At 46.5% G+C, this 22,520-nt stretch overlaps 1 protein-coding gene across 4 annotated transcripts in view; it reads right to left on the bottom strand.

Moving 5' to 3' along the window:
- The window catches only part of TTBK2 (tau tubulin kinase 2), a 321,653-nt gene that overhangs the window by 48,359 nt on the left and 250,774 nt on the right, over positions 1-22,520 (bottom strand). For all 4 annotated transcript variants that reach the window (XM_029598687.1, XM_029598686.1, XM_029598688.1 and 1 more), the window contains one exon: positions 11,300-11,876. In XM_029598687.1, the coding sequence (XP_029454547.1) occupies positions 11,300-11,876 (577 nt within the window). The remainder of the gene's footprint in view (positions 1-11,299; positions 11,877-22,520) is intronic.

The following is a 22,520-nucleotide window of genomic DNA, read 5'->3' as shown; positions in this document are numbered from 1 at the left end:
AAGGAGACAGAGTTGAGTGGACTGGCAGTGAGGTGCTGTTCATTCCAGGTAAAAAGCCAGCGCCCTTTTACAATCTAGAGTGTACAGGGCATGTTCACCCTGACGAGCATGCGGTCTTGGAAAAAAGGTAGGCAAGACAATGGATTGATTGAGATGGAATTCCGTGACCACCTTTGGGAGGAACTTTGGGTGTGTACGCAAGACCACCGTATCATGACAAAGTGTTGCATAAGGTGGATACAATACTAAAGCCTGAAGCTCACTGACCCTGTGTGCTGAGGTGACTGCCACCATGACGATGACTTTCCAGGATAGGTACTTTAGATTGCCAGATCCCAGAGGCTCAAACAGTGCCCTCATGAGATGGGCCAAGACCACACTGAGGTCCCAGGAGACCACTGGGGGCCACGTCGGAGGCTTAAGCTGCAATAAACCTCTCATGAAACGTCCTACAAGTGGATGGGTGGAAATGGAGGCACCATCCATTCCCTGATGATATGCCCCAATGGCACTGAGGTGAACCTTCAGTACAAACTTAGATTGTAAGCCCTCTGGGGATAGAAAAATACCTACAGTACCTAAATGTAAACCGGTGTGATATCTCGATTGAGATCGAATGTCGGTATATAAAAACAATAAATAAATAAATAAACCCTCACGCAAGTGGTCTTCAAGCCAGCCTTGGAGAGGTGTAATAGGTAGTCCAAAGGTTTTGGTGTGGGACATGAAAATGGGTTCAGACCATGCCCTTCACACCAAACCGAGAACCTCTTTTACTTGAGATTGTAAGATCTCCTCGTGGAAGGTTTCCTGGACTCTAACAGAACCCGAGACACACCGGCCGAAAGGTCTGCACGTTCACCTGGTCAACATCCAAGCTGTGAGGGACAAGGCTCAGAGGTTGGGGTGGCACAGCCTGCCCTGGTCCTGTGTGATTAGGTCTGGAGCAGTCCCCAGCTGAATCAGAGGGTGGGAGGCCAGTTCCTGCAGAAGCGGGAATCAAATCTGGCATGGCCAAAAAGGAGCAATCAAGATCATGGTGCCTCAGTCCTGCTGGAGTTTTTGAAGTGTCCTCAAGACCAGTGGCAGGGGAGGATAAGCGTACAGGAGGCTGGTGCCTTAGTGCCGTGGAAAGGCATCAGACACCTATCCTCTGCCCACCTGGACCAGAGAGCAGAACTGATCCACTTTCCTGTTCTCTGGGGAGGCAAACAGATCTATGTCCGGGGTCCCCTACTGGCAGAAGATGTGGTTCGCAACCTCCTGATTCAGGGACCATTCGTGGAGTCGGAAGGTCCAACTCAATAAATCTGCCAGGATGTTGTCCATCCCCGGGAGGTACATGGCTCAGAGAAAGATGCCTCTTGCTAGAGCCCAGAACCAAATCTGCACTGCCTCTTGGCAGAAGTGGTACAATTCAGTACCCCCTTGCTGGTTCAAATACCACATCGCCACTTGATTTTTGGTTGAACAAGGACTACTTTTGTTGGTCAAGTGCTCCTGGAATGTCCGTAGCGTGTAATGGATAGCCCGCAGCTCCAAGAAATTTACCTGGAAATACAGCTCTTGCACAGACCAATGGCCTTGGGTACTGAGACCTGCAACATGGGCTCCTCAACCTGTGTGAGACTCATCTGTGGTGAGGACGATCTGGGACTGAGGTACCCAGAAAGGCGCCCCCTTCTCCAGGTTGGATAAGGTGTCCCACCATACGAAGGGTCACTGAAGTGGAGTGGTGACAGATGTGAGCCTGAAGATCCTGGGTGGCTTGGCACCACTGTAAGCACAATGTCCACTGTGCCCTACGCATGTGTAGCTGAGCGAATGGTGTAATGTGAACTGTCATTGCCATGTGCCCCAAAAGGCGCAGAAACTGGTGCACTGAAATGTGAGGGCAGCAGGAAATTACCCTTGCCAGGGAAGCGAGGGTTATAGCTCGGTCCCAGGGCAGGAAAACCTTCCTCTGAACCATATTGAAACTGACTCTGATGAAGTTCAACTGCAGTGATAGCTGGAGATGTGATTTCTCGTAGTTGATTAGAAACCCCAGGTCCTCCAGAACACATATGGTGGTTTGTAGGGAATGCAACACCCCCAGCCTGGAGTCACTCTTGATGAGCCAATCATCGAGGCAGGGGAAGACGTGCATTTTGTGAAGATGCTGGGCATAGTCACCAGGCCGAAAGGCAGCACCTGATACTGATAGTGCTTCCCTCTACTATGAATCGAAGATACCTCCGATCTCTTGGAGAACTGGGAATATGGACATGTGTGTCTGAGACTGAGGGAGCAGAGCCAGACCCCAGCTCTGAGGAGAGGGATCAGAGTTCCCAACAAGATCATCTTGAACTTTTCTCTGACAAGAAAACAGTTTAATGCCCTCAGATCTAGAATGGGGCAAAGGTCTCCGGTTTCCTTGGGAATCAGGAAATACCTGGAGTAGAACCCGTTGCCCTGGTGGTACTGGTTTGACCAAGCCATTAAGAGGGTGATGAGCTGTACTCAAAATATTTGCTGATTCTCTGAACATCTCCACTGAGGACACTGAGGACACTGAGGAGAATGTGGAGGAGTCCGTTGGAAAGGCAACCTGTACCCCCTGCTGCATGATGGAGAGGACCCATTGTTCTGAGGTGACTGAAATCCATCGGTCGGCAAAGAGCTGCAGGCGGCGTCCCACTAGGGGGCTCGGCATCCTGGGGTAGGGTGTGCTGACTCAAATCCCCTCGCCACCACTCAAAACCCCGTGGAAGATTCTGAGGTGGGGCAGGGGCCGGTCAAGGGGCACATGGCTCAGGACACTGGTGGATAATACTTTCGTGCTTCCTGGACTTTTCCCAGCACTCACCCTGGTCCTTCCCCGGAGCCAAGGGAGATGGAGAGGAACCGGATCTGGAACCTGAGGATATGGACCTCGCTCGGTTCCCCGCTTCTACTTCTGGACCAGGACTCTGTAGAAGAGGGGACACCAAGGTCATAGCTGAGACTCCCTTATCCTGTGGAGTCGAAGTCCCGATGCCGATGTTGATAGCTCTGATTTCTTAGCGCCGAACAGCTTCGCCATTTTATCCAGGCGTGCCAGACCTTTGGGGGTCATTTGGGTACAAAGATCACAGCCATGGACATCAAGCAATGGCCCCAGGCACAGCACACAGACCTCATGGTCCAGGGGCTCTGGGGGCAGCGGCGGAAGCCAGGTGACGCCATGGAAAAAAGAATGCTGCGCACAGTCGATGTCTGGCAGCCATTGGGACATGTCACCATTAGTAATCTACCACAAACTACCAAGGAAACTTACTGATACCAAGAGAATAAAACCCGAAAACATGCAGAGGGACCCTACGGGACTCAGGAAAAAAAAAAAGTTGTTTTCCACATCAAAACAACATGAGCTCCACAGCAGTGAGGTTTTAGCTTTGCGGAAAAAGAGACTGAAGAGGGACCCCGCGTGGACGCGTGGATAATGACATGCTGGGCATTCTCAGTGTGCTAGCCAAAGTTTCTAGAAACTTTGACAAAAGTTTTTCTTGCCAGGCTCCATCTAATGACGTCACCCATGTGAGAGGACTACCATCCTGCTTGTCCTTGGAGAAATAAGCAATTTACATTTTTACCCATTAGGCCTCTCATGATTTTATAGACTTCTATATCATCTCCCTCATTTCTCTGTTCTCCAAGCTAAACAGCCCTAACCTCTTTAGCCTTTCCTCATAGGGGAGCCGCTCCATTCCCTTTATCATTTTGGTTGCTATTCTCGGTACTCAATGAAGTTACTTAAGGTGGAGCTGAATAATTTAAAAATCTACTAAGATGCCAACAAGAAACAGGATCTTTAGTATATGTTTTGATGGATTGTGTATTATTACAAATCTTACAGCAGGAAGTTAGCTATTGATGGGGTAATGCATAACACTTCTCCATAAACCTCAGAGTCCATATACTACATATCATCATGGAGCTTGATACCAGCAATAAACTTTGTAAAAAAAAAAAAAAAATGGTCATCAATTATGCTAATTTCAACACTAAAAATGAGATTACGGAAGATGTAAACATCTCCATCTGCTAATGACTGGCTTAAAGAAATGGCTGTAGCAATGTCATATGAGAGAATTATTTCTAAGATGAACAATGTCCTTCACAATTTTGATGAGATTTGGATGACCTTTACAACTACCGAGTGCATATTAACCATTCCTTATTAACTTGTTCTACACTACTATCATATTTCTTCTTAGTCATCTTCTCCAAGCTGAACAGCCTAACCTTTTAAACATTTCCTCTTAAGAGAGACGTTCCATCTTTTTTATAATTTTGGTCATCCTTCTTTGTACCTTTCCTAGGTTCACTATATCTTTAATGAAATGTGGCGGCCAGAATAGCACATAATACTTAAGGTACGGTTGCCCCATGGATCGATAGAGGCATTTTTTTTGTGTTTTTGATGGAATTATGCATGTTATTTTTGTACATCGCCTCAGGGGATTTTTATGTTGGGGAAGTGATTAACAAGTTAGTTCAAATAAATAATTATATTCCCTGCTTTTTCTATTCCTTGCTGTATAATTTCTAATGTTTTATTGGTCTAATTCCCTGATTTACTTGAAAAATATTTTATTATTAGTTTTTGCTTCTATGGTAAGCTATGTCTCAAAGTCTTTCTTGACCTGTCTTGTAATTGGCCTAGGCGGTGGGTGGAACTTAAGCTTGTGTTAAAAAATATCTTATGTATTTGTTGTACAAGTTGCTGCAGTTTGATGCTGCTGGAGAGGATAGTGGACCCTTGGGCCGACCTACCTAGGGAGACAGGGTAGGCCGGGAGGCGGAGCCACAAGCTAGAAGGGTTCACCCAGGAACCGGGGACCCCCCGGGAGGAGCCCGTAGGGTCCCGGGTCCTTGGGACTGGGAGCTGTTTGCAGAATGTCCAGAAGGCTGTGGTGGGGCGTAGGCCGGGACCGGGGCTGGCAGAGTGAACAGGAAGTCCAAAGTACCTGGAAGGCTGGGGACCGGCTGCGCAGAGCCGAGGGCCGGCTGAAGGCAGGGCAGCGAGCAGCTGCGGAGTCTGTAGCAAACCGGAGTCAGAGGCAGGCAGTGGGCTAAGCGGGGTCAGAAGCAAACCGGAGTCTGAAGCAGGCTGCAGGCTGAAGCGGGGTCAGAGGCAAACTGGAGTCAGAGGCAGGCTGTAGGCTGAGGCGGAGTCAGAGGCAAACCGGAGTTGGAGGCAGGCTTTAGGCTAAAGCGGAGTCAGAGGCAAACCGGAGTCGGAAGCAGGTAACGTGGAGATCAACAGGAACGCAACTGGAAGCAACTAAGAAGTTGTGAACCTCGTTGCAAGGCGTTGAGAGAGAGTCTGAACGCCGGTTATATTGGGCATTGGGCGTGACATCAGCCGCGAGGGCGGGGCCGGGCTTCCGGGATCTGGACGCGCAAGACCAGAGGGAAGCAGGCCCGTAATGGCGGCCGGCACGTGGAGAGAGAGAAGCCCCCGGGGTCCGGAGCGGGCGGAATGCGGCGACTACTGAAGCGGATGTAGGCGGGCCTGAGCCCTAACAGAAGGGAAGCGGTCGGGACCGCAACAGTACCCCCCCCTTTACGGCCCCTCTTGAGAGGACCGGGTTTCTCCGGGTGGTCACGGTGGAACTGTTGCAATAGGGATTTGTCCAGGATGTTACGGCTGGGCTCCCAGGTGTTGTCCTCGTCGCCGCAACCTTCCCATGAGAGAAGATATTCCCACCTTCGGTTGTAGAATCGAACATCTAGGACCTCGCATACCTGGTAAGTAGGATCATCATCGATGGAAGTGGGTGATGGATCCGGAGGTCTTCGGTGGTAGCGAGAAAGAACTACGGGTTTTAGCAGGAATACGTGGAAAACATTGTGGACTCGAAGAGAGGACGGCAACCTCAGCCGATATGAGACCGAGTCCACTCTCTCGGCGATCTGGAATGGCCCACAGAACCTGGGTGCAAATCTCCGTGAGGGGAGGCGGAGACTAATGTTTTTTGTGCTGAGCCAAACCCGGTCTCCTGGCTGAAAGGTGGGAGCCGGTCATCGATGGCGATCAGATGTCTGTTTGGCAGAAGAGGCTGAGCGGGTCAATTTGTTCTGGGTTTTCTGCCACAGGGTCTATAGCTGTTGAGCCATTAACTGGGCGGCTAGAGAGGCACTGGGTGTAGCGATGGGAAGTGGAGGTCTCAGCTGTTCCCCGTATATTAGCTGGAAAGGTGAGAGCCCGGTGGCGGCATGAGCTTGGTTGTTATAGGCAAACTCGGCCCAGGGCAGCAGTTCAGACCAGTTGTCTTGCCTCTCATTGGCGAAGGCTCGAAGGTAGGTTTTCAGGGTCCAATTCATCCTTTCGGACTGCCCATTACTCTGCGGGTGGAAAGCCGTAGAAAAGCTGAGCTGCACTTTGAAGCATTTACAGAGAGCCCTCCAGTAACGTGCGACGAATTGTGGCCCACGGTCGGAAACTATGTCTTGCGGGAGGCCGTGCAGCCGGAATATATGCTGGGTGAAGAGGAGAGCTAGTTCGGGTGCAGAGGGTAACTTAGTCAATGGAACAAGGTGCACCATCTTGGAGAAATGGTCGACGGTGACCCAGATAATCGTCTGACCGCGAGACGGAGGCAAGTCGACCATAAAGTCTGTAGCGAGATGGGTCCAGGGCTCTGTGGGAACTGGCAGAGGCTGTAGAAGACCGCACGGGGGTCCAGGACTGGGCTTTTGTCGAACACAGGTGGGGCAAGAACTTACATAGACGCGAACATCCTGTCGAATGTTGGGCCACCAGTAATAACACCAGTAATAACGATTAAGGAGCTCCAATGTTCTCTCACATCCTGCGTGCCCTCCAGTGAGGGAGTCATGGGCCCAGCGCAATGTCTTTAGACAATCTCGTCGGGGAACTACGGTTCTACCTTGGGAGAGGACCATCAGGGCGGACAGGCGAACCTTACTAGGGTCTAGGATGTACTGTGGAGGCTCCTGGTCTTCTTCGGATAGGGAGGTCCGTGAGAGAGCATCAGCTCGGAGATTCTTAGCAGCTGGCCGGTATTGTAGGATAAAGTCAAAGCGGCTAAAGAACATGGCCCACCTGGCTTGGCGGGGGTTTAACCGTTGGGCCTGGGACAGAAACTCTAGGTTTTTGTGGTCCATATATACGGTGGTTGTGTGTCTTGCGCCCTCGAGCCATTGTCTCCACTCTTCAAACGCGAGCTTGATTGCCAATAACTCTGTCGCCGATGGAGTAATTCGCCTCGGCAGGGGAAAACTTCCTGGAGAAGTAGGAGCAAGGCAATAACTGTCCAGAATCGGAGTGTTGACTGAGGACCGCCCCGACGGCTATGCTGGAGGCATCGACTTTGACGATGAAAGGTTTTGCCGGATCCGGATGGCGGAGACAGGTGTCCGTGAGGAATGCCTCCTTCAAATCGGTGAAGGCTGCGACAGCAGCGTCAGGCCAGTTTTTGGCGTCAGCTCCCTTACGGGTCAGGGCAGTAAGGGGAGCAACCCGATGCGAGTATTGTGGAATAAAATGTCTATAAAAGTTAGCGAACCCCAGGAATCTTTGGAGAGCCTTGAGACCCCGGGGTTGGGGCCATCTAGTTATGGCTGAGACTTTTTCGGGGTCCATCCGGAAGCCTGTGGAAGAAATAATGTACCCCAGGAAGGGCAGGGCCTCAGCTTCAAAGACACATTTCTCAAGCTTAGCATAAAGATGATTGTCTCGGAGAGCCTGCAGAACTTGTGTGACGTGGTGGCGGTGAGTATCCAGATCCCTGGAGAACATAAGCACGTCATCAAGATAGACAATAACATGAGAGTGGAGCATGTCGCGTAGGCTGAAGCGGAGTCAGAGGCAAACCGGAGTCGGAGGCAGGCTGTAGGCTGAAGCGGAGTCAGAGGCAAACCGGAGTCGGAGGCAGGCTGTAGGCTGAAGCGGAGTCAGAGGCAAACCGGAGTCGGAAGCAGGCAATGTGGAGATCAACAGGAATTCAACTGGAAGCAACTAAGAAGTTGTGAACCTCGTTGCAAGGCATTGAGAGAGAGTCTGAACGCCGGTTATATCGGGTGTGACGTCAGCCGAGAGGGCGGGGCCGGGCTTCCGGGAGCTGGACACGCGACACGAGACCGGAGGGAAGCAGGCCCGTAATGGCAGTTGCCACGTGGAGAGAGAGAAGCCCCCGGGGTCCGGAGCGGGCGGAATACGGTGACTACTGAAGTGGAGGTAGACGGGCCTGAGCCCTAACAGAAGGGAAGTGGTCGGGACCGCAACACAAGTCTTGCTTTTTGACATGAAAATTAATAAAATGAATACTTCAAAAAAATAAAAACAAAACTATAATGGTGTTAATACCAGATGTGCTATTATATAAACACTGATATATATGGAACTGCAAAACTGTACTTAAGGAATCAAATACTCTCAAGATACTGATGGGCGCAGGCATTTTAAGTGGAAAAGCTGAGGAGGATTATGTACTCTTAACACACTAACATGACCTGGTGAAGGGGTATTTGATCTAAGAATTTGGTTAATATGTATATTTTATTTAAATGGAAAACCTGTCCTAGTTTTATCCCTTGAAGGCTCATAGTGAATATCCTTGCATTAAAGTATAAACAAATTCTTGAGGCTATAAGGCACTGGTACACCAAGGGACTGAAGGACCAGAAACTGTCAAATACTGAGATATCAGGTAACCTCCTATACTGAAGTACCCAGTACCCAAAATACAATGAAACCGAGGCACTCAATTATTAGGCATCAAGAATGAGCATGGTCTATTTACATGAACATATTAGTTGAAAACTGGACCTATGTTTTAGTGCACTATAGCATTCTAAATTCCATAAGTTAATTTTAGGAAACATCTCGGGATGAGAGACAACAAATTATGGGCCTCATTTTCTAAAGTATCGCAGGCCTGCGATACTTTAGAAGATGAGGGGCGGGGGGCCGAAACGGGGGGGCGGGCCTGCGCTAGCCGGCAGCGATTGCACCATCGCAGAGCGATCGCTGCCGGTTTCGCACCCAATAGCTCCACCATAGGAGGTGGAGCTATTGGGAGCGAAATAGGCAGCGAAAAGGCACCTACCTTTTTGCTGTCCGCAGAGTCGGCCCCGGTGACGCCCCGACTCCTCCTCTTCCGGGGCCAACTCCACCCCGACTCCGCCCCCATCCTGGTATCGCACGCGATAAGGGACTTTTTGCGTGCAAAAGGTCCCTTATCGCATGCGAGTGGCTTGGAAAATGAGGCCCTATGTGACACAGGAATCCATGAACAATATTTCTGTAAAGTAATAAATAATCTGAGTTAAAGGGGGAACTATGAATTGCTCTCTCTTATGCCTTTACCCTTACAAAAATAAAATATTGAAGAATGTGGCAAAGACTGGCTCTCTTCCTGTTTAGCGCTATTCTTTATCTTCTTTTTCTTATCAAATGGGTACCTTAAAAGAACATTGTGCTTGATATACCCTTGGTCTAACCCAGTATGGCAATTATGTTAATTTCAATAAGTGATTCAAGGAGAGCCATTAGATCTCCAATTAAGCATGTTCTGCAGAAGGGTATTGAAAAATCTAAAAATCTGTGATATTTACTTCTAAGAGGGCAGCATCTTCTGTTTGGGAAATATGGTTACATACATGCATTAAATAACATTAATATACTGTAGATTGTGCCAAATGAAATCTATGTCAACTATTAACTCAAAGCAAAGCTCACAATCTGAAAGTGGTTAGCTCATAAAAGTATAGGACATTAACTAATTAGAGAGAACAAAAAATATGGTGATGCTGAATTGCTGTGTTCAAAATGACAATTATTTGTTGCTTAAATTCCACTTGTTGTCCCTCTTCTCCCGCTCCCTGTTCTTTGTACTTTTCAATCTAAAGTTTTTAATGTAAACCGATATGATGTGCCTACTAATGTCGGTATAGAAAAACTGTTAAATAAATAAATAAATACATTTCATTTCTATTCATTACATTTATGTCGCTGACTTTTTTGGTATAATAAAAACAATGCCACACGTAATTTTACCTGGGTAAAGGATGGGCAATTTTCAATTTACCTGGTAAATAGCTATTTACCTGAGTAAATGGATTCTGAATAGCTCTATATATTAACTTACTGCAGTATAGGATTATTTGATTTCAAGCAAGGAAAGCAAGTAATACTGGCAAAAGCAATGCAGCTATCATTGTATTAGTAACTGTCATTTTAAGTTCTCTATAAATGGGTATATTGGGTAAGGGCAACCAACTAATATTCTACTGATGAAAAAAATGTGTAATATTAAACTGAATAGTATAAATAATATTTAAAAAAAATTAAACATTGAGCATAATGCTTGAGAGATGCCACGAACAAAGCTCTGGAAACTTAAGCCCTTTTTTAGCTAGAGAACAGGGGCACAAGCTTTCCCTACACTTACCAATCTATTATAACTTATTCAAGAGAAGAGGTCCATGTCTACTCAATCCTTGGTTTAATAAAGCCTGAACAACTAGGATGGCTGATTTTAGGACAAACATCTATCCACTGAGATATAAACTGAAAACAATGTAATTCAAGTAAACCACCAAAGAAACATCAGACAGTAGTGATTTTGGTAAATATGGGTCTAGATATAAAATAGTAGCCTTGAGATAAAATTTGTCAAGAAATATTACACTACTCCTTGCAGCTGGAGTTGATGAGTTTTAACTATGTGCATTATAGCATATTGGACTGTAAAATCAAAACTGGTGTACTTGGACAGAAAGGAATTAGTATCAACATCAGTCTTTTTGCACCTGTTTATTATTAATTTATTATTAGTCCAATGTAAAGAACAGACTCCATTTCTTAATTTCACAGTTAATCTTCTTCAAATATTTGTATTGATAAAAGCTATAAGGCAGATATTAAAAGCAGCATTTCACTACCGCTAGACAAATTAAAAAGGTTGGGCATTAGAAGAGTGGTTCTCAACCCATTTCTCAGGACACATCTAGCCATATGAGGAGATAAGTTTGTATATAGTGGAAGCAGTGCATGCAAATCTCTCTCATGCATATACACTGTGGATATCCTGAACTTGACTGGGTATGTGTGTCCCAAGGACTGGGTTTAGCACTCCCACTCTAGATCATTGCTTCTGAAAACTTAGTTTGATTATTTTTAAACAGACAAACCTATAACTGTTGGCAAGTTTAGCAAGTGAATACACATCTTGATAATTTACTATTTTTGATAGTTATCCCTAAAGGAAGAAAAAAGATCTTATTCTACTATGAATAGTTGCCTTACCGGTGTGAGGGCTCCTTCTGCTTGGGCCTCCATTGGACTTGTTGGTGTGACTGGAAGTAGCTGGCCAGCAGCATCTGCCATAAACTCTAATCTATCTGTTAAAGTTCCAGAAGCAGCTATACCTAATACAACTTCTTTCTTGCCATGGACATTGTCAGTCCAAGTACTCAGTATGGGATGTTCTTCTTGAGGAGACTCCTCTAGAACTTGGAGCACTTCGGGTTCTTCCTCAGAGGGACTTCCAGTTATTTTGTGCCCTTGAGCCCCGGTCCTGAAATCTTTCAAGTCACGTTCCTTGTCCACCATTACCCACTCCTTAGAATCTACTTCCTGCTGGCAGGAGCTTAAGTTGACAGCTACAAATCCATTGCTAACCACCCCATCACCATGTTCTGGAGAACTGACAGAGCCAAGCTTGGAAGCATCAGGAAGGTATTCATCGTCATAGTGCCAAACATGGTCAAGACGTCCTGCTGTGGAGAGAGGAAGAGTCTTCTGTGGATGAGGCAAGGGAGGCAAAGGAGTAGCAGCAATAGGTTCCTTTCCAGCATTAGTGTCTTTCTGAATTTTCTCCAAGCTTAGTAAAATAGAAAGAAAGAAGAAACAGTTACACGTCAGAACCAAACACATGTATAGTATAGTTCTTATTTAACTTTCATACTCAATTAAAATGGAAGCTCACTTTTAAATAGCTTTAACCTATAATAGGAATGGTCATCACAGAACATATTTAAAACTGGTCTGAACGCATTAGAAGAAAATTAAATGAGACCTTACTGTAATTTACCAAGCGGATAGGTAGCCAGGATTCTACAGTTAATTTACTAATCTTTTAAAAGGTAACATGGGGTTGGATATGTAAAGACTGCTGAGCTGTTTGAAGAGCTATCATATATTTGATTATCAAGAGGACATATGCAGTACAAATCATACAAGTTATCCATTTTTACTAGGAAGACATTGCTGTTGAAAGAGGGAAAACTATTGTCTTGGACTTTCATTTAAATACTCTACTACTAAATACTCAATGTAGCAATAACTCATATATATTGAGCAACAGTATGTTCAAGGAGGAACCTACACTTGGAAAATGCAATCCACAAAGCCAAGTTCAAACACAGAAATCCTATCTAATGTGATGCATATACAGAAACACGGAAACAGAACTAGTTCCAACAATAATGAATAAAAATCCAAAAGTTCCCAGCTCTTTATAACCGCCATCACACCCAGTTAGCAGCATGCTTTCAGATATCAGTCTTACATAAAATATCTATGGTTTTACACTACAAAATTTCTCAGAAAAGTCCCACATAACACGTGATTATATTAGCAAGAGACAGCTGGGAAGAAAGGAGTTTGAAACCTAAGCACACACAAATATTTGTGCAGTGTATGTTAGAAAAATGTGTTTGTAGGGGAAGCAAGTGTCTATAAAACAAAAAAGGACATCTAATCTAGAGATCAGAGAACTGAAACACCCAAAATAGTTTTGAGACATATGTAGTCCAAATCCTGCTCTCTACCTGAGACGCTATGTCACCTTCTGCACATGACTTTACTGATAGCTTTCAGAGAGGAAAGATAAAGTTATCATATACCAAAACTGGCACCAAAATTAGTAACCGGTTTTTCCACACCAGAGGGGTCTGTAGTGTGGTCTGTGATTAACAACTGCTGTATATATATCTGAGTGGGAGAGAATAGTGAAAATGTTTCTTGCAAAGTCCATCTGAGAATTTTCATGTGGTGACATCACTGTATAATATTAATGTTATAATAATATTATATGTTTGTTAAATACTATTGTTACTTTCACTGTTCCTTGTAATAATGTTCAATAGTTGATTGTTATTGTTCTATGTTCTATGTAAAAAACCCCAGTCTAATCTACCAGACCAGGGCAACCTTTTCGTTACTTGTAAACCGGACTGATTTGTATTGCATACAGGAATTCCGGTATATAAAAATTAAAAATAAATAAATAAATAAATAAATTTCAAATCTCAGCAAGGCAACCACCTCTTCCAGAAGTATAAAAGGAAAGAAAAAGAAAAATTCATACTAGCCACACATTGCCCATGATAAAAAGGTGCCCAGACTTAGTTTAAGCATTAGGCCTAATGATGGTGGTAGCAAAAGTGCAGACAATATCCTTAGTACAACTATAGCCATGGTGATCCTGTTCATGGACCTACTGTAGCAGGAGACAGAACACAGAAGCTAATGAAATAAACCTAAGAGGAAGAGATACCATTATACGTACCCTGAAGATAAAAAGGAAATATTGTACTGCTTTAGATATGCCACAAACCCTAAATTTCAATCAAGAGTGTTTAGAAAGAGATCACACCAAAAACTGAAGAAAGAGGAAAGCCAAAGGAAAAGTTGCAAAAAGCAACCAAGCACTTTTAAGATCTTTAAGTGGGAAAAGCAAATGCAAAGTAGTACATAAATGATAATGGTTTTAAACTACTAAATGCTGATGCAGAATGAGAACTAGAGAGTGAAAGAAGAGATCTGCAGAGAAGCACCAGAAGAAATGTGCTGAAACAGTTAAGGAACACCAAAAGAAAAGTGCCGGAGCAGCCAAAGCAACTGGAGGAGATAACATGAGAGCTACCAGTGAATGAAAATGGTGCAACACGAGGATAAAAGCCATGCAAGACAGATCAGAAAACAGGGAAGATGAAAGACAGGAGAAATAAAAGGAGTTGACTGATGAACTCTTGGTCTAAGTGGAGATGGATACAAATGCTAGGGTCAAGGGGCGAGAACGAATACTTAAATTGAACTTGGCACCCAAAGTATAAAGCATAAATAAGATCAACAAGGCATAACGTCCATAAAGAGACCACCTATTGATATCACAGAAATAAATTGGATATAATATTGCGCAATGAAAATCATTACTGAGGAAGCCCTACCAACAAGGACACAAAGCCAGAAGAACAGGAGAACTCCTTCTCCTCGGGAAAAACGTATGAAGGAAAAAAATAAAATCACTGCGTACGGAGGTATCACTGGCAGACGAGTACCTCAAAGGACCGAAGACATCAAAAATAATGAGAAAAATTATAAACCTCAAGCTGAAACCCGCTGTAGTAACTGAAAAAGATCTTAAGTTCATATACTCCAACAGCAAACTGAAAATAACAGCAGGACTGCAAAAGCTGCAGAGATAGCAAATGTTGCTTACCTGATGTAACAGGTGTTCTCACAGGACAGCAGGATGTTAGTCCTCACAAATGGGTGACATCGAGGATGGAGCCCACCACGGAAAACTTCTGTCAAAGTTTAACAGAACTTTGACTGGCCCCTACTGGGCATGCCCAGCACGGCACTGACCCTGCAGCCAGCAGGGGTCTCCCTTCAGTCTGATTTTCAAAGCTATAGGCAGTGCCGAAAAAGGAAAAATAAAATGAACCCAACACCGCGGGGTGGCGGGCGGGTTTCGTGAGGACTAACATCCTGCTGTCCTGTGAGAACACCTGTTACATCAGGTAAGCAACATTTGCTTTCTCACAGGACAAGCAGGATGGTTGTCCTCACAAATGGGTGAGTACCGAGCTGAGGATGTCCCGACTTACACCAAATGCACCCAACGGCATGCAACAGGCACAATAACTGGGGTGAAATTTGGTAGAGGGCATCCGCACCCTACCGGGAAGGTGGAAGGGTGTTGGTACATCATGTTGGAAAAAGGTTATGCAAGACAGATTGGCCGAAGATGGAGTCCTGTCTTCCAGCTTTGTCCAAACAATAGTGGGCTGCAAAGGTATGGAGAGAACTCCAGGTTGCAGCTTTACAGATGTCAGGAAGCGGCACCGATCGAAGGTGTGCTACTGAAGTCGCCATGGCCCTCACAGAGTGTGCCTTGACACGGTCTTGAAAAGGAATGCCAGCTTGCTGATAGCAAAAAGAAATGCAGTCCGCCAACCAAGAGGAGAGAGCCTGCTTACCCACAGGTTGTCCTAATTTGTTAGGATGGAAAGAGACAAATAATTGAGTGCTCTTCCTGTGAGCAACTGTAAGGTCTAGATAAAAAGCTAGAGCTCGTTTACAGTCTAGGGTATGCAGAGTCTGTTCCCCGGAGTTGGAGTGGGGCCTGGGAAAAAAGATAGGTAGTATGATGGATTGATTGATATGAAGCTCCGAAACTACCTTAGGTAAAAATTTAGGGTGAGTGCGGAGTACCGCCCGGTCCTGTAAGAGTTTAGTGTAAGGCGGATAGGTAACTAGGGCCTGTAATTTACTAACCCTGCGAGCTGAAGTGATAGCCAAAAGGAATAACACTTTCCAAGTGAGGTATTTCAAGTCACAGGAGTTCAGAGGTTCGAAAGGTGGTTTCATTAGACGACCAAGAACCAGATTTAGGTCCCAAGATGGGGCCGGAGGACGTAAGGGTGGCTTCAGATGGAGCAAGCCTTTAAGAAAGCGTGTTACCAGGGGTTGTACTGAAATAGGGACACCCTCGATACCTTTATGGAAGGCGGCTACCGCACTGACATGCATCCTTATGGAAGAGGTTTTAAGACCTGATTCTGATAGATGCCATAAATAGTCCAAGAATTTAGAGATTGGACAGGAAAGGGGATCAAGGGACTGAGAAGTGCACCATGATGTGTACCTTTTCCATTTATATGAATAGGATCGTCTAGTGGAGGGCTTTCGCGAAGCTATCAGGACACGAGAAACTGAATCCGAAAGGTTGAAAGGCTGAAGGACTAACCTTTCAACATCTATGCCGTCAGGGACAAGGCTTGGAGGTTGGGATGGAGGAGGCATCCGTCGTTTTGAGTGAGTAGATGCGGGTCCTTTCCCAAGGGAATGTGCCTGCAGATGGAGAGATCCTGAAGTATGGGAAACCACACCTGGCGAGGCCAGTGCGGTGCTATCAGGATCATGGTTCCTCTGTCCTGGCGTAGCTTCACGAGAGTCCTCGACAGAAGAGGAAGTGGAGGGAATGCATAGAGCAGACCGGTTGTCCACTTGAGGGAGAAGGCATCCCTCGGCCGAGAGTGTTGGCTCCGAATAAGAGAGCAGTAATTGTCTACTTTGTGGTTCTGAGGAGACGCAAAGAGGTCTATGTGGGGATAACCCCACTTGTGAAACAGAGAGGTCGCTACGAGCGGATTGAGTGACCACTCGTGTGGTTGGAAGACACGGCTCAGCTGGTCTGCCAATACATTGTCTACTCCCGGCAGGTAGGTGGCCCTGAGGTACATAGAGTGGGAGAGGGCTTCTCCCAAATCTGCACAGCTTCCTGACACAGAAGGAAGGAGCCTGTGCCTCCCTGCTTGTTTATGTACCACATGGCCACCTGGTTGTCTGTCTGGATCAATATTATCTGATTCGATAGGTGAGTTTGGAAAGTTCTGAGCGCGTAGCGGATTGCTCGCAGTTCCAAGAAATTTATCTGGTGTTTGGCTTCTTCTGGAGACCAGAGTCCCTGAGTTTGTAAATCGTCCACATGGGCTCCCCAACCGATGTGGGAAGCATCGGTGGTTAGGATTACTTGGGGATCTGGTAGAAGAAAAGGTAAACCCTGAAGGAGGTTGACTGGAGTCGTCCACCAGGTTAAGGACAGGCGTAGCGCTTGTGTAATTGTGACAATGGTGGACAGGGGCTGAAGAGCTTGAATCCATTGGTGTCGCAGAGTCCATTGAGTAACTCTCATGGCTAGTCGGGTCATGGGAGTGACTTGAACCGAGGATGCCATGTGTCCTAGGAGAACGAGGAATTGGCGAGCCGTGGCAGTGTTTTGAGACTGGAGCTGGCGAGCTAGGGATATTAGAGTCTGGACCCTTTGATGAGGAAGGTAGGCTTTTGCTTGTAAGGTGTCCAAGTCCGCCCCAATGAAGGATAAGGTTTGAGATGGGACTAAGCAAGATTTCTCGTAATTGACAAGAAACCCTAAGGAAAGGAGTGTTTGAATTGTCAATTTTAGGGAGGATTGAGCAATCTGTTGGGTGGGGGCCCTGATTAACCAATCGTCCAGGTAGGGGTAGACGTGGACACCTTCCTTCCTGAGGAATGCAGCTACCACGACGAGACATTTGGTAAAGACCCGTGGTGCAGATGCCAGGCCGAAAGGTAGTACTCGATATTGGTAGTGATTCCGGCCCACCAGAAAACGCAGGTACTTGCGATGGGATTGTGTTATCGCAATGTGGGTATAAGCTTCTTTGAGGTCGAGAGAGCATAGCCAGTCCCCTCTTTGCAGCAGAGGGAGAAGCGAGCCCAGGGTCACCATCTTGAACTTCTCTTTTTGAAGGTACTTGTTGAGGGCTCGAAGGTCTAAGATGGGACGAAGCCCCCCTGATTTCTTTGGTATCAGGAAGTACCTGGAGTAGAATCCCTTTCCTTGCTGAGAGGGAGGGACGGGTTCTATAGCATTTGATTGCAGAAGAAGGAATACTTCTTGTTGTAAGTGAGCCAAGTGGCTGGTCAGACTCCATGCTTGTAGAGGCGGGGAGTCTGCAGGAAGAGTAGTGAAGTTGAGGTGGTAACCCTGTGCTATAATTGCTAGTACCCACTGATCTGAGGTGATCTGTAGCCAGCGGTTAAAAAGTGGCACAGTCGACCTCCAACAGGGATGGCTGGAAGAGGGGTCTGGCACGTGCTCTCTACAGGGAAGTCAAAGGCCCGCCGCAGGCCCAGGGGGAGGGGCTACAGTAGGTCTTTGCTTCCGAGGCTGGCGTGGCTGAGCTCTGTTGGAAGACCGTGCAGGTCGAGGCTTAGCCGATGGAGGGTAATACCGACGTGGCCTAAAGAACGACTTTTTAGAGTCTTTCTTAGATGGTTGTTTGGAGGTCACATCAGATGGAGTGGATGAGAGTTGTCTCAACGTCTCGTGGTGATCTTTTAATTCAGCTACTATTTGCTGAATTTGTTCTCCAAACAAATTGTCCCCTAGGCAGGGTAAATCAGATAGCCGATCCTGGACCTCTGGGCGAAGGTCGGATGATTTTAACCAAGCCCAACGTCTGGCTGAGATGGCTGTAGCTGAAACTTTTGTGGAAGCATCGAAGATGTCATATGCAGTCCGAATCTCATGCTTCCCGGCCTCAAACCCTTTGTTAAGGAGGGCTTGAAGCTGTGGTTGATATTGCTCAGGCAAGGTGTCTGCATATTCTTGCATCTGTTTTAGGATGGCTCTGTTATATTGAGTCATGTAAAGCTGGTACGAAGCTATGCGTGAAATTAACATAGCTCCGTGATACACCTTCCTTCCTACACTATCCAGGAATTTGTTGTCCTTGGTAGGTGGTGTTGAAGAGTGTGGCTTTAGACGCTTAGCTTTCTTTTGCGCTGACTCAACTACGACTGAGCGATGATCCAGTTGAGGCTTCTGAAATCCCGGTGCTGACTGGACAAGATATGTGGAGTCAGCTTTCTTATTGACTGGGGAAACAGATGAAGGAGATTCCCAGTTTTTCTTTAGAAGATCCAGAAACACCTGGTGAATAGGGATGGAAGCGATGATTTTAGGAGCATCCAGAAATTGGAGCAGTTCCATCATCTGGTGCCTGTCATCTTTTTCAGATTGTAGCTGAAAAGGGACTAATTCTGACATCTCCTTCACAAAATTAATAAACGAGAGATCCTCAGGAGGAGAACGCTTTCTACTCTCTGTAGGAGACGGTGGTGAAGGTAAATCCGTGTCAGAAGATGTATCATCACCCCAGGTATCATAGGGATCATGCGGGGCTTGAAGCCCTGAAGGTCCTGGTTGAGGGTCCGGGATATTAGGAGGAACCATGGAGGGTATCGAGTAGAATCTCGATGGCATCGGTGCTGAAGGCGGAGCCGGAAACGGCATCGATGGCTTCGGTGCTGTCGATGGAATCGGTGCCGGCCTTGGAATCGATGGAGCCGAAGGATATATTGGTGGCGAGAGACGAGAAGGCACCGATGGGACCACCCCTGAAGGGGGAATCACAAACAGTGTTTCCCCTCCCGATGATAATCCTGTCGGAGACGGTGGTGTTGTCGGTGCTACTGAAATCACCGATGGAAGGGCCGTTATAAGCACCTCCATGCGGTGCAGTAGCGGGGCTAGAGCTTCTACCAGTGGCTCGGCAGTCGGTTCCCTCCTCGGTGGCGGAGTCGGTGCCGGAATCGGTGCCGGAGCCGGTGGAGGTTGGAACTTCTGCATCGCTTTTTCGATGGCCTCCTGGACCAGCTGGTCCAGTTCTGCCCGGAGACCAGGGGTAACAATACCCGGCTCGACGGGAGAGGGAGGCTGAGGCAGAGCCGGAGGGACCACCGTAACCGGTGGGATCACGGCTCCCACACCCCGAGGGAGTGAGGGTTTCCTCGGTGCCTGCGAACGAGACGTGGACGGTGCCAGGTCTGAGCGAGGCTTTTTAGTCGGTGGCTCGGTCTGTACGGAGGTCGATGGTTCTGGATCCTCGACGGGCCGAGACTTGTGCCGTCGATGGCGATGTTTTTCCTTCCGATCCCCTCGCCCATCCGGGGAAGGGACGGGAGTCGACGGCCGGGAAGTCATCGACGGAGGACGGTCACCGGAGGGTTGACGATGATGGCGCAACTTCGACGGTGCCGGTTCCGATGACGTCGATGCTATCGATGGCGTTGGGGTGCGAGCATGGAAGAGGAGCCCCATCTTCTCCATCCTGGCTTTGCGACCTTTGGGTGTCATTAAGGCACATTTGGTGCAAGTCAGGACATCATGCTCGCTGCCTAAACACAAAACACAGACCCTATGGGGGTCTGTGATTGACATAGTCCGGGTGCAATCCGGACATCGACAGAACCCCGTCGCCATGGCCTTGGGCCAAAAATTTAGTCGCGGGATTGGTGACTGTCGACAGGCCTCAAGGGCCAAACTCGACGGAAGTCGACCAAAATCGGCAAAAAACTTACCGGAGTTCCGCGAGGTTGAAAAAATTTGTCGAAGGGAGACCCCTGAGGGGCAAATTTTCTTCAGAAATAAAATTCCGAATTCCTGTCAGGAACGTGGTTAAGAGCTCCTTTCGCCGCGTGGCAACTGCTGCGAGGAAAAAAGAAGACTGAAGGGAGACCCCTGCTGGCTGCAGGGTCAGTGCCGTGCTGGGCATGCCCAGTAGGGGCCAGTCAAAGTTCTGTTAAACTTTGACAGAAGTTTTCCGTGGTGGGCTCCATCCTCGATGTCACCCATTTGTGAGGACAACCATCCTGCTTGTCCTGTGAGAAATAAAGAAACAGAAATAGGAACTCAAAAATAAAACATTTAGAGCAAATCCGAAGCAGTTCCCCTTAGGGAATTGGAGAAGAATATTAGTGCAGTTAAAATATGACCAACCAAAGCTGAGAAAATAAAAGTTTTACAGAAATGTATATGAGGATCTCATAGAACACGATAAGAGAAGCAGAATGGCTGGCTAGCATACAGAAGAATATGGAAAAGGTAAACCTCAAAACTACAGAATGGCCTGAAGTAACAAAAAAAGAGCTGGAACCAGGTTAGGAAGAGCCCTGGCCTGTATGGATGCCCAACTTTTGGCTCATTTAAAATCCCTCCATTAAGAACTAATCAACTGCTAGAACTAATACACAATGGCTATCAGGAAGAATACGTCTCCTTCTAAAGGGAGACCTAAGTAACATCCCCCAAAACTACCAACCAATAATTTGACTACCTATAATCTACAAGCTTTTCACAGCAATAGATGCAGACAATATATACGATTACATAAACAATAATATCATGGTGACAGAAAGGAATGGCAAAAAAAAGAGGAATATATGAAAACAAAGACCAAATAATGCTGAATAAAGGCATCATGATCAGCTGCAAGAAAAGATGAAATCTTATTATAGCATGGATTGACTATAAAAAAGCTTTTGACAGCAGCTCACACTCTTGGATAATAAATTGTTACAGAGTGAACCCTAGATTGATCGAATACATCAAGTATACCATGAAAATGTGGCAGACTACACTCCAAATGAATTGTGTCATTCCCAACATTAAGATCCAGCGAGGAATATTTCAGGGAGATTCCCTGTCACTATTCCTGTTTTGTCTGGCACTGATTCTATCATGTACTCTCATTAATTCCTTGGGTTATGGATTTAGCCTTAACACTAGAGACACTAATGATCTACAGATAGCATTGTATCTGCTATTTGTAGATGATCTGAAACTTTACAGCTCCTATGCATTTCACTTAGTAGAACAACTCCAAATAGTGAAGAACATCTTAGATGACATCAGAATGACATTTGGCCTCGACAAAATATACTAGCGTGAACTTCCTTAAAGGAAAATTAGACAAAACTGAAAATATTTCTGTGACTGAAAACTAACAAAACCTTGACCAGGAAAGTATGTGATAGATTATAAACAAATGGGCCCCTTCACTTATACAACAATTCATTTATTAAATATTAATGCTAATTCAATGCTCTTAAGAGCCAAATAACCTATAAACCCCAGTTTTCAAGTTTACAATTGATATAGCTGCTGCTTATGTACAATTTAGTTTGAGGTAATTAAAATTGAGAACTTTTAAAGTAAGAGTTAATAGTATGCATGCAGGATGAATAGAGTGAGTGTTGATTGGAGACAACTAGGATTTTGAAGGTTATTTGAATCATAAGATTATTGAATTAGCATTGATATTTAATAAATTAATTACTGACAAGTGAAGGGGCCTATTTGTTTATAATCTGTATACAGTGTCATGAGTTTGGCCCTTTCTGCTTCTAAGGGGCAGATTTTCAAAGGGGTACGTGCGTACCCCTCGAAAACCTGCCCCAAATTCCCCCTGCGCGCGCCCCAGGATGCGCGTAAGTCCCGGGACTTTCCTGGGGGGGGGGGCGTGTCGTGGCAGCGTGTCATTCGGGGGCGGGGCCGCGGGCATGGTTCCGGCCCGGGGGCGTGGCCGAGGCCTCCGAAACAGCTCCTGGGCCGGGGAATCGCGCAGCTGGCGCAGGCGTAACTTTTAAAACAAAGGTAGGGGGGGAGTTTAGATAGGGCTGGGGGGGGGGGTGGAAGGAAAGTTCCCTCCGAGACCGCTCCGATTTCAGAGCGGCCTCGGAGGGAACAGAGGCAGGCTGCACAGCTCAGCGTGCGCAGGCTGCCGATTTTGGGCAGCCTTGCGCGCGCCGACCCCGGATTTTAAAAGATATGCACGGCTACGCGCATATCTATTAAAATCCAGCGTACTCTTGTTTGCACCTGGTGCGAACAAAAGTACGCGTGGGCGTA

Source organism: Rhinatrema bivittatum, chromosome 4 (assembly GCF_901001135.1).
Source record: "Rhinatrema bivittatum chromosome 4, aRhiBiv1.1, whole genome shotgun sequence".
Lineage (NCBI taxonomy): Eukaryota > Metazoa > Chordata > Amphibia > Gymnophiona > Rhinatrematidae > Rhinatrema > Rhinatrema bivittatum.
Note: the sequence above shows the minus strand (reverse complement) of the source record. Positions and strands in the feature narration are given on the sequence as shown.